This window comes from Euwallacea fornicatus, chromosome 18, assembly GCF_040115645.1.
Source record: "Euwallacea fornicatus isolate EFF26 chromosome 18, ASM4011564v1, whole genome shotgun sequence".
Classification (NCBI taxonomy): domain Eukaryota; kingdom Metazoa; phylum Arthropoda; class Insecta; order Coleoptera; family Curculionidae; genus Euwallacea; species Euwallacea fornicatus.
Genome location: NC_089558.1, coordinates 1704802 through 1718085, shown reverse-complemented (window position 1 = coordinate 1718085; position 13284 = coordinate 1704802). Strand labels below are relative to the sequence as shown.

Here is a 13284-nt window from a genome sequence, read left to right as displayed (position 1 = left end):
GAGTTTGCTCTATTTTGTTAAATAGATTTTAACTAGATCTAACTTTAATTGTGAATGTCCCCTCGTATTCCTTACTGAATTACCTCTTATTTGATGCACTGCAATGGGTAGCTTTGGGCTTGACGATGAAAAGTCACCAGGGGTAGTTGGATAGGGGCAAAAAATTTGCCCATCGAAAATAATCCATCGAGTGCCCTTTTTGAAATAAAATTCTACGCGTTTAAGCATTTTTTTTTTAATATCGAATTTATGAAAGTTATTGGGTTGTTCGATAATTAATGTCGTTTTATTCTCATAGATGGCTTAATTTATACATATCGAGTAATAGTGATCTCGTCGCTCATATTATTATATGCCATTTTAAAGGTTATGTTTTAGGCTTTTTTCGATCGAAAATTGAACGTGATTGGCAAACGAGAAGTTGTTTAAAATTTAAGTTGAAGATGGCCAATCAAAGTGAGCATTATCGACACATTTTATTATTTTACTTTCGAAAGGGCAAAGATGCAGTACAAGTTCAGAAGAAATTGTGTGAAGTAAATGGTGAGAACTGTCTTACTGAACGCCAGTGCCAGCGTTAGTTTTCTCTCTTCCGTTCGGGAAATTTTAATGTCCAAGATGCACCACACACTGGACGCCCAATCACCATTGATGACGATAAAATAAAGGCCTTAATCGAAGCTAATCAGCGTGTGACAACTCGAGAGATAGCAGAAAGGTTGAACATATCGAATTCAACTGCTTCTCTGCATTTAAAAAAGCTCGGGTACGTTAGCAAATTGGATGTTTGAGTTCCTCACGAATTTAAGGACATTCTCCTCATCCAACGCATTAACATATGCGATTCTTTGCTGAATCGTAACCAAAACGACCCACTTCTAAAAAGAGTCATAACGGGTGATGAAAAATGGATTGTCTACGATAACGTAGTCCGAAAACGATCATGGACCAAACAAGATAAACCTGCGCAATCGACGTCCAAAGCCAATATTCGTCAAAAGAAGATTTTGCTATCTGTGTAGTGGGACTGCAAGGGTATTCTTTATTTTGAACTGTTTCCGAGAAACAAAACTATTGATTCGAATGTTTACTGTCGTCAGCTATCGAAATAGAACTAAGAAATCAAAAGAAAACATCCTGAACTCGCCAATCGCAAAGGGGTGCTGTTCCATCATGATAACACTAGACCCCATGAGTCTTTAATAACGCGTCAAAAATTATTGGAACTAAATTGGGAACTGATACCTCATCCACCGTATAGCCCAGACTTGGCGCCATCAGATTATTATTTGTTTCGTCCTCTTCAAAATCATTTGAATAGTAAAAATTTCGATTCTGATCAAGCCGTTGAAAATGAGTTGAATCAATTTTTTACTTCTAAGAATCAAGGCTTTTTCGAACGCGGAATTTTCCAACTTGCCGCAAGACGGCAAAAGGTCATCCACCAAGATGGCCACTACGTCATCGATCAATATTTATTATTAATATAAGTATATTCGCTTTGAAAAAACATAAAAAATACGACATTCATTATCGAACAACCAAATATAAACGTGGTGCAGTACTTTTTGCAAGCCCTATAGGGATCACCCGATGGAACGTCTAACGTTCCAAGGCAGTGGACAAACCATCGTGTGCGGAAACTGTAGCAAAAGCATTCTTCAATAAAGTTGCGGCAATTTTGTTTCCAGGCCTCAGGGTGTTTCGATTTTCGAGCCAAATGATGCAACTTTCACTGTACTTCACCGGTTATAGAGCAATTGTTGCAATTCAACGATCACCGACTACAATAAACATCGAATCGGCCACGATTTAAGATTGATTTCACTCAGATCCATGATTTGCTTTTCACCCTTGAGGCATGTGCTACGGTCACTCAACTCTTGGGCGTTTTGGCGATTATTTCCTTTTAATCCTGCCACAAACGGATACCGCGAGTATATTAAAGTACTTTAACACGAACTTAATAGTAATCCTATTAAACTAACATCTTGAGAAATATTGGCCATAGCGGAGATGTTCATAGGAGTACCGAGGAAAGGAGTGGCTCCGAAGCATATTTATGAAAATGAGTGTGTGCGAAATGTAGGTACCAGACGATTTATACGTACGAGTAGTCCTTTCCACAACGACTAACGATAATAAGGCAGTCCTAACGAGGATTTAGCTTCTTGAGAATTGAAAAGGTTCATTATTTATTTTAGGGTGCGTTACTTAGTATGTGGCACTGAAAAAATTTTGAGAAAGGATCATGGTTTTATGTGGGTCAGTTGAAGAAGAGAGGGACTGCGATCTATCAAGAATTTTTTTTTCAAATCTTTTTTACTGTGAGATGTCTCCGGACATAGTGCCATAAATGCAACCGCCTGCTCTAGGTCCCAAAGTGCGACGAGAAGTTCACATAAACTCGTGTAGAAAGGCGCCTCGATTTCTGCATACAGGGAGGGAAAAGCTCATTTCTGAAGATGGCTTTTCGTTAGTACTATTGAAACGTTTCGAGGCGAATTAGCGAAATTTTTCACTTCATTCTGCCTTGCCCTTTTTGCGCCTCTAAGAAGAAATCGTCACATTTTCTCCGGGACGCATAATACAGAGGGAGCAGTGCTTGAAAAGCACCCAAACTTTTTTGCGTTTAGCTTTATTGACGATTTTACATAGGAAACATATTGCACTTAAGAGTTTTATACAGGGTGAGTCGGGAGGATCGTGCCAAACTTCAGGAGCGTGTTGTACATGAAAAATAAATGTAAAAAAACTGAAATGTTGTTATCCGATTTTCGTTTGTTTACAAGTTATAGCGTAAATAAAATTAAAACATAAAATTAAAAAAATATATAAATTTCATAAGAAATTCCATAAATTAACGTTTGGATATCATAGTAAATGTTCAAAAATGTTACCATTAACTTCTAAATATTTTTGGCTTCGTCTATGGAGAGCATTCGTTGCGCTCCTGATTGTTACATGTCTTTCTTCAGTAGCAGCTGCAGCATTTCTAACGCGTTGAATTAGTGCATCTTGAGTGTCCACTTTCACTCTGTACACTTCAGTTTTAAACCAACCCCATAAACAATAATCTAGTGGTGTGAGGTCTGGAGACCTTGGAGGCCAACTAATAGGGCCACCACGACCAATCCAACGTCCAGGAAACGTTTCGTCTAAATGTTGCTTAACCTTTATGTTTTAATTTTATTTACGCTATAACTTGTAAACAAACGAAAAGCGGATAACAACATTTGAGTTTTTTTACATTTATTTTTCATGTACGACACGGTACTGAAGTTTGGCACGATCCTCCCGACTCACCCTGTATAAAAAAAGGTACTCTTGTCGATAGTCTAAATGTCCAGCGTTTTTCGGGGAGACTGAGATTTCACAAATCGGTCGATAGTACGTTTTATTGAATAAAAATCGAATTTAAAACCTCGTTGGTCATGAAATGGAACATTTTTTTGGCATTCCAGTCATGACAGGATTTACCGATAATGTCTGATGGTTTGGCGTCGTCACCGGAGCAGTGTTCAAATACGCACAATTATTGTTAAAAAATATATATAAACAAAAAAGAGTTTTAAATCTGATGTCCATTTAACGATGCATGGCATCCACCGATTTCCGAAGTAAAAAAATTCATGAATTTATCTCGGAACGTTTCGAAAGTATTAATAAAAACCTTTCTGAGGAATAAACTTTTCGCACCGTGTGCATCAAAAGCGAAGCTAATTTCGATATGTGCTTTAGTAAAGCTTTCGTCACGCATATTGTAAAATCTAGAATACGCGGTCGAACTTACGGCACTATGGTAAGAGACATCATGTGCATAAGTACGCGCGGAAAAAAGCAACTTTCTCCGCTAAATCGTGTTTAAAAAGTGATTACTTTCTACACGCGTCTAGAAAAGAATTACCGCACGGCACAGAAGTATCGCTACTCCGTAGCCAGATGTCGCTTTTTTCAAAAAAATAGCGAGGTTTCAAACTCGAACTGCGGACGATAACCTGAACTAACCTCCGGAATGTATTTGCTTTCTTCGTGGATGAAAATGGAGTTCTTTCCCCATCCTAAATTCACCCTTAAAATGTGTCGGCATGTGCCTCCTCCCCCTGAGAAGGTGAATAAAAAACCGAATCTCAAAACTCATACAAAACTGGTTTCGTAATATCGGGAAAGTTCAACTTTTAAACCAATTTACACATGCATCTTAAACGTAAAATAATGCCACGACATGTTCATACTGTTTGCATAGACTTAAATAGCGTGGTATATTTGACCAAATATATGAATACTTCGCACGCATAACATTAAAGTATGCATTAAATCCAACGATGTCAGATGTTTAAAATCAACTAGAGCGTCTAATTAGCCAATTACCATCCGACAGGGAAACTCTAGCTAACCTTCCTAAACAGAATTAAATTTGGGCTAAAGGTGAATTCTCCTCTCAATTTACCTCACCTTCTATATTACTTCTGTAGCCTCCATGCATGCGAACTCCATTAACCCTTTTTTTGTCGTCTAAAGTGACCCTAAACCGAATTTATATACAGCGTGTTCGATGTAATTTATGTCGTAAAGGCAAACAAGAAACCCAATAAATTGGGCCTTAAAGACACCCATTTTAATAACCTTATTGTTCGTCATTTGAGGGAGCGTGTTGGCTCTGTCCTTCTCTGATTTATTTTATTTGCCTTTGGACATAATGAGGGGCGTGCCCGGTTTTATGGTTTTCCTTATGGCAGAAAATTTTTGATGCTTCTCCCATGAGGGCTGGCAATAAATAATCCAACCCCATAGTGAAATGTTTTCCCATCAGAAGATAAATGTTTTCCCTATCACGAATCTAATTCAATACAACTGATTTCAAAAGGATCTTCTTATTGTCGTTGAGGGGATAAAATCGAATTTTGGAATACCCAGCACGTGAGGGTGTGTAGGGTTGCTGCCTTTACAAATATTTGCATTGATTTAAGAAGGACTTTCTTTTTTCTTGCCTCTCGTATGATATAAGTAATAAAGTTATGATTATATTCAAGTCAAATGACACGCTCATTAACCACCGAATTGGTTTGTACAAAGGACAGAAATTTACCACGGTTACTTACAGCGGATTCTGCTCATTAATTTGGATGAATTGAATAAAGACTTCTTATCGGATTTACATAATTTCTTATATCATAAACTAAATGGTTTAATTTTTGGGTTAGTGGATCGTTTGGGGAGAAAGTCCAAAATTGTCCGCATTCTTCTTTAACAAGCCAAAATCCATAACTTAGCTCTAGAAGCCTGAAGATCAACTCTGATCATCGGCCGCGAAAACCTAATTAATGACCACATTCCCCGAACGTCAGGAGGCCTATTTAAACCCGGTTTATCCAATCCAGCGTTAAAAATAAACACATTTTTATCCTTTTGCGATAACGACGATTTCCTGGATGAGAGATTTCCATCATTATAGGGTTTCAAAGTGAATGTCGCGTTGCGGGTTCGATCCTATCTTTAAGCTTACGAATGAACGCCTGAAGCTCTTTACTGCTACAAGAAGAACCTACAGGAACTCCATCTATGTGTTGCGGAAAGATTATAATTTTGTACTATTAGCAGATTAGAGGTTTGCATAATTAGAAGCTTTGATAGCAGAGGTTTAAGTGTGTATTAGCTATGGATAGTTTCCTGCGGTTTACGTTGAAAGGTCTTATTAAACTTAATAAAATATTTCTCTCTTATTAACAGAGCATAGAAAGGAGAAATATAACAAAAAAAAAGGTTAAAAAAATATAAATTTTGCGAAACCCCTTCGATTCAGGTATCAAAAGAAAGCACCGTTTGGCCGGTTTACAGACCGTACTGCGTCCTATTTGACCCCGACATTAATTTCATTCCGATTTCAGTGTTCTAAATCGAAAGTCTCATTCATCGGTATCCGAGCTTTCCATCACGTGAAAATTTGCAGATTCATAACTCGCAAATCGAGAATGGAGTGACGACACCGTTTGACCAACTTACAAACCGCGCTGCGCCCTGTTCGGTCCCAGGATATTTGCAGTTTTTCAAATATCTTTCTATGTTTCTTAAACTATATACTTTCCCAAATATCTCAAAAACCAGGCAACATGCGGCAACATCGCAAGTCTTACCAAGAACCCATGTCTCGGGAGCAAAGAGAGATTTTGCAACCTGGCTTGGGCAAGCTTGTGCAGCTTACCTGGTCGTTGAATATGAGATAAGTTTTTGGGTAAGTTTTTTTATGGATTTCCGAGGTATCGGCACTCAGATATGCGGAGGTTTCCGGCCTCTGCGGACATCTAAACTGATCGTCGTTGCTGGGCAATACCCGCGAATTCTCTGTAGTGATCGAACCAAGTGCAACACAACAGTAATTTACGTTACTATTGCAGTTTCCCAACTGAAAATCGCACGAATGTCTGGGGCAACCTCATTCCTAAGGGCAGTAATTATGCCATAAATAAACTTAAACCTAAAGATATTTCTCGTATAACCTACAATGGTCCACCCAACCAAGGAAACCTGGAAGGTGTCACAAGAAAATTGCCCAACTGGTATTAACAGTGTATACAGCCATAAATAACAATTGGGCAAAATTTATGGCCCACGAATAAGAAATATCTCAAGAATCGCTCTTGTGGCACGTCCCTTAACTGGTTGTGATATTGTACAATTCCAAAGAGGTCATTGAGTGGGTCATCTTTCATTGTTGATCACAGTTTTTGGCAGCTTAATTTGGGGGACTTAAGCCAACATTGCCGAGATCAAATCACACATTCATAAGGAAAAATAGTGCTTAGCCGAGTGCCTGTAATATATTTCATCCGAGTCTAAAATCAATCACTTTATGGAGATTTTGAGAAACTGATATATTTGTGTAGAATTCAATGGGTCTTATCGCGCAAGGTGAATTTATGCCCTGTCATCATTGAAATTCCAGGTATGTTTTGAGAAATTATACTGTGTGTGATAAATAAAATTGCTGTTTTGAACGGAAAAAAGTTCCCACCCACATTCACAATACGTGCAAACGAAACATAATCGCTATTATTATGCATCCCCCTTATGCACTACAATGAGCCCTTATGAAGCTATAAATTACCCTCTTTTAGGGATGAAAGGGCGGAAGTTTGCATTTGTTGGGATAAATTTGGCTGATGGTAGTTTCGTCCTTTTAGGTGAAAAGCGAGGTGGAAGGCCTCATAGACAAGTACTTCTGCAGTATCTACCAGAACTACTCGGAATCGAAGAAGTGCCTAGTACGCCAAGCCAGGGACCTTCTAGTTTGTGAATACCGCGGTTGCCTTAGCCGGTTTGAAAGCGAGTTTTGCTCTCAAGCTTCCAAACTTCTCCAACATCTAAAGGTAAGAAAATTACTGGTAAATTAAACTTTCAAGAGCATAAAGATAAGGAACTACAATACTCTCACCTGAAATAATATATTATTAAAAAAGAATTTCACTTTTGTAGCTGCGCTATCGTTGCGGCATCTTCGGCACAAACGAAATTAAAATTAGGGTACATTTTGGCTGATTACCTCCTCGAAATACATATTAGCAATTTGCGGTTAATCCTCTTCCGTGATCGTTTTCATGCCCAAATAAAATAAGTGATATCTCCTCAAAGATCCGAAGCTCAGGCACGCAAAATTACAATCAATTACGTCTCAATCCGATCGGCACGAACGCATTATCCAAAGCGAAGAAATTGGTCCAGGGGTGTGAATGTACTGCCGAATTGTACTTTTTAATGCACCTCTATTTAGTACAATTACTTTCGAACTTCGAACTTTCAATGTACTACAGAGAAAAATGGCTTCCTCCGTTACGAATTCGCCGTAGCGTAATTCGACTAATGTTTCCGAAGCGGCTTGTCGAGAATCTTTCGTGCATAAGTAATACTACTTCCAGTACAATTTTCTTGTTCATGCCAACGTAACTGAGTTCTTCGATTCAAAGAAGAAATCAAAATCAGGCCGTGTGCCACATTTCGCCTTCATTCATGGTTTAGCCCGAAGAGAAGAGTGCAAGTTGGCAATTTTCTTCTTTTTCTCGGTTATCTCGAATATTTGACAGGTGTTTATGGATGATTTTGCATTCTTGAAAGAACGAGTTCGGGCGATTTCCCTATATGTAAGACAAATGATACGATTTCTGCATGCTGCATTGAGAGCATGGAAGATAATTGTAGAATCTTTGATATGCACTATTTGAAGCGACACATTAATCCCCCTTTTTCATAAAACCGATAAAAAAATTAGCAAAGGTGTCGATTAAAATCTTCGTGGGTAAATTCGTGGATATTCGATGAGAAAAAATTAGAAAAATCATATCGTCAAAATGATCAAGATCCTTTCGGATAGTTCGTGAAGAATGCCACCCGGTTTAGGGGATTTTCAAAACTATTTTGCGACAATTTCCGAGCTAAAAATTGACTGCCCGGAGAGGGCCGCAGCATTCTCTATACAAGAATTCGCGAGAATCGAACCGACACTGAAACACTAAATAATTATTGAATAAATCGAATCTGCAGGGAGTAAACAGAGGTGTTATCGAACCGAAATTTGTGACAGCAGCTAAGGAACTGTGGAAAGAACGCTATTGCCTCTGGAACTACACTGATGTGTATAGCGACGACGTAGTGGATAAAATATTTTTCAAAATTTTCTGATAACTATAGAACAACGGATATATCACTGACGTTTTTTGACTCGGTGTTGAAAGTGAAATTTCAACAACTAGATCATCCTTAGATCATAAGTAAATAAATTTCACAACCTTCAGTGTCGCAACGGATAAGGTTTTTGAGAGGGAAGCAACTCGGGGAAGTCCATTTCGCTGATTTTTAAAAATTTTATCAATCCCCCTAAGTGTGCCGTTGCCGTTGGGATAGCCTTAAAGGCCATTTTAGGAACGAGCATATTGACGCATAAATCAGAAGGGCACTCAAAAATGTTTGAATACATCGGGGAAGGATGTGAAAAAAAATCCCGTTTTTGAGATTTCCCAGCTCGAAGCGCCCTTATGGCGCCATTGTACTTAACGTGTTTTGGAAAATTTCTCGAAGTCCTACGTCGTACCACAGGTTCTGCCTAAAAGGGCGTGAAGCAGTTGTAAGCAGCAAGTGTAAAAACACGAACTCTGAAGGATTCCCCACAACATTTCGTATTTGTCGATTTCCATCGAGCTTCACATCGTCTTGGACAATGTCCCCGCAGCACATTGACAGTACGTCAGAAAAGTAATAATTTTTATACAAATAAGCCATAAAATACGTGTGTCTGTTAGCTTCAGGTGCTAGAACTACTGCTGCCTGAATACATCATCTTTCTCCGATGCACTTGAGCAGTCAAATATTTAAGAAGACTAGTAATGAGTTTTAAACAAGCAATTATTCCACTTTCCATTAACACTTTCGACAATCGATTCTTCTAAGGTTTATAGTTAATTAATTTTGGACCTACTTACGTCCGCCGCCCCCTGCTACTTTTTAACAGTTACAAATTACCTTTTTTTTATTAATTTGTTTAAAAAATTGCCTCTTTTGCCTCCCGCTGGTACTCACTTAGAAAGGAGCATTAAGCCGGCAAGAAAAAGCTATAACGATACGTGAACTAATCCATCGAATTAATCCAAAAACGCACTCTGATTATAATAGAGAAAGACAGGAATGCCACACCTTATAGATACACCAAAGGCAAACAGAAAACAATACCGCGGTTGGCACAAAGCTAGACCACCCATTTGGCTGCCTCACTAATTTCCAAGAACACTCTACAAGAGAGGGTCCTTATCAAAGGACATATCTACATGGCAAAAAGCTCCTTTTCGGACTAAATCTAATATGAAGAGAGCTTTTACGGTTTTAGGGCCGCAATACAATAGATTCATTCCCGCCTACTTGTCGCCTTGATTAATGCCATTAATGAGATAATATGCCTATAAATAATCGAATAAATTATGCAGCCAGTTAAATAGTACAAATTATGGGGAAACCTTGACTCATTTTCAACCCGCATGCAGAATCGTGAGCCGATCGTTGGGCAATGTTCACACTTTTTACACTTGCATTGTCGGACATTTTTTTATCTGTAACATGAAGGCTTTAAGGTCAAAGTTGTACAGAGAGTTAGTTCCCGATGGGTGGTATTTGCATAAATTATGTATATGACCTATTAGCTGTCTACATTCATCATCGGACGTTATTGGATATTATTTGCAAGTATTTTCCTTAGGATCAGTGATTCGGCATCGTCATTTAATCCCGGCGACTTAGCCCTCAATTCCGATCGGTTAAAATGCAAATGAAACGAACCACGTTGGAGGACCACTTAAAACTTCAACGGAACTTTGCCTTTTCGATCCTCATTAATATTTATTATTGTAACTGTAGGCCCTAAGCCTTAAGAACCGTCATTTAAATTCATTCAGGGTTTTTAATAAGCGATGCCGGGCGATAATTTCGAAAATCCGTTCCCAAATTCGATTGATGCCAGAACGCCCTTTTAGATTATTTTCGGAGACAAATTGTCCTCCCACATGAAATATCGCGTACCGGTTGGAAAAGGCGCAGATTCGTTTGAATCCGAAGCCGCAAGAATCCGAAGAAATCGGCAAATAAACAGTTTTCGAGATACTCGTTCTAAGGCCGAAACATTTGGTCAGTAATATCCAATGAGTTCAAATATGGTCAATAGCAATTTCTGTAGCAATTGGTTCCTGCAAATGAAACCGACCTGGGGCGATTAGATAGTGCCTAATTAGTATGATTTGTAAACTTATCTGCTCATAAATTTTCTGCTCGCAATCAGACCGTAAATTTATGTAATGTGGAGGGACAATCCTGAAAGTGTATCAGTGATATTTTCTATGTAAATTTCCATTTTCTAGCTGAGAATGCGTGAAAAGCGCTAAATTTTACGTCCAAATGTGCAATTTTTTCCGCTTCCATTGAAACTCCGGGGCAGCCGACGCACAGATCAACCGAAAACAGTTTCGATGAAATCAAACCGTGAACGTAGGGCGTTGATTAAGCCACTTCCTATTTACCGTCAAACATTCGCCTGACAACAGACAAGATATGAATTGATCTAAGACATACCTCCGCCGTTTCAAGACGTACGTGGGGTTTTTTGACGGTTACCCCTACTGCGGCATGCGTGATCGTTGGTCTTCTTAAACGCGCGAAAGCACCACGGATGGTCAGGGATTAAAGAAGGAGGTTGTTCAAAGCAAGAAGGTACTGAAGACTTGTAACGGAGAGATAAATGGGTTACCGAAGTCGTCACCGAGAGGGATGGACTCCGGGAAACCCATCGGACCCAGAACGACTTACGTCCAATCGCGGCTTTTGCCATTTTTAATTAAAGTGCGGCTCTCGCGCTTCCTCTTGGGAAATTCGAGCGCCCTCACTATCAAATACTATCGACCCTTAAGTAGGTCCGCGGCCCACCCTTAATTAATCCAACTCTCGAGGCAATTTAACTCTGACGCAACTAAATCCTCTTGAATAAGCAGCACCGTTTCAAGAAACCCTGGTATTACAGAATCAAAATGAAGGTCGGAACTCACTATTCACGATTTACGACACGATCTACCAGCTGCATATCATTTTTAAACGCATAAGTAATGAAGATGTTGGAACCTTATACATTATATCTAGCAAATTTAATCCTTGTTCCGTATAACTCATACTCAGAGTTAAATGTGAAGATAAATGTTCGCTAGTGTGGAGAATTAGCTCACGTAAAGTATATCTGCATCGTGGCAAAAATAAAGGAGATTTATGCTCTTAATGGCGACATTATTAGCGTCCCTCAACCCAAGAAGCAGGATACGGTTAATCGCCAGCACCCTGAATTGAACCAGGTCAGCGCGATTGTCTTGGACCAATAATGGAGAGTCGATTAAGTAGGATTAAATGCTCCTTTGCCGCCTTATTGATCAATCATTACATAAATATGGTCCTCAAGTTAATAATTTACCACTCACAGCACTTTTGGCTCACAGCAATTAGGAACTGATACTATCTAAAAATGAGTACATAAATCAAATCTTCGAGCATGTAATTCTGCACACAATACGTGTCAAAATCAAAGACAACATTATTGTCATGACTTGTCGAAATTAAATTATAATGTCTTCATTTCACTTAATAGGCGTGGGAACTCTTCGCAATTTGAACTGATGAAATCGACGTCTAAACAGGGCTTTAAAATAGGGGCGGATCCCTGGAAAAGCCCTAAAAGACAATGCGGGTTCTCATCAAATTGTTTCGGGTGAAATATATATCATTAACGTCCGCCCCTGAGACCTAGTCAGACGGCCAGATTGGGGTATTGTCTGGGGGCCCCCGCGGAGTTGCCAAGTCACTTGGGGGGCTATAAAAATGACCATAAAAGACACGAATTTCGGGGAAGTGCGCAGCACCTGGCACCTGTAATTCCCGGTTAGGTAAGATTAAATTTACACGAATGTAAAATAGGAACTGCATAGAGTTAGATGAGTATTTGCCCGAATTTTTCTTTCTTTCTTTATGAGGTTGGAATGCCAGGCAAACATGGACTTAATGATGTAACCTTCGCGCCAATTAAAAAATTTGTTCTGCTTGCATGTGCTTAAACGTCTGTTTGCTATAATAATCCATTGTGCAAACACCTTTACGTGTTTGTGAATGTCTTAGGGAAGAGTTCATGTGTTGAACAATATCATGGTGACAAGGAAACGCATTCTAATTAACCCCGGCATAGCTCTTTGTAGTAGAACTTAAACAGATCCTACACTGAAAATATCAAAAACTTATTTGCGAAGAACAGATCTAGCACCGTTGTTGGACCATTTTCCCATATCTCCTAGGGTTTCTGAGATATTCACAGCTAGACAGATCAAGTGAGTATTGCGATCCACAAAATGACACTTTCGTTGAGGATTAGCCTCCCGCATTTTTTACCGTATATTGCTGAGTGTCCGTGAGGGATTTTAGAAAATGATTTTACAAGGGAAATTTTGGACATTTCGGAAATGGATTTGAGATTTTTTATTACGGACCTGCAAGGCATTTTTCGATGTCTCCAAAAGAGGAAAAATTAGACTAATGAGGCACAGGAACGTTAATAAAATTTTCAAATTAGTAAGTTTTAATTATTTGTCAAAGAAATGCTACTTCACGCTCACTACACAAGATTCAAAAATTTCACTCGATTATCTGAAAATGTATTTGAACCGCTAGAGCTTTAGTTCAGATCGCGATTTTGCAGGCGGAATTTGGTGAGTGAAGTTAACT

General features: G+C 38.9%; 1 protein-coding gene across 7 annotated transcripts in view; it reads left to right on the top strand.

Moving 5' to 3' along the window:
- The window catches only part of LOC136345140 (puratrophin-1-like), a 150582-nt gene that overhangs the window by 34574 nt on the left and 102724 nt on the right, over positions 1–13284 (top strand). For all 7 annotated transcript variants that reach the window (XM_066293174.1, XM_066293169.1, XM_066293171.1 and 4 more), the window contains one exon: positions 7182–7367. In XM_066293174.1, the coding sequence (XP_066149271.1) occupies positions 7182–7367 (186 nt within the window). The remainder of the gene's footprint in view (positions 1–7181; positions 7368–13284) is intronic.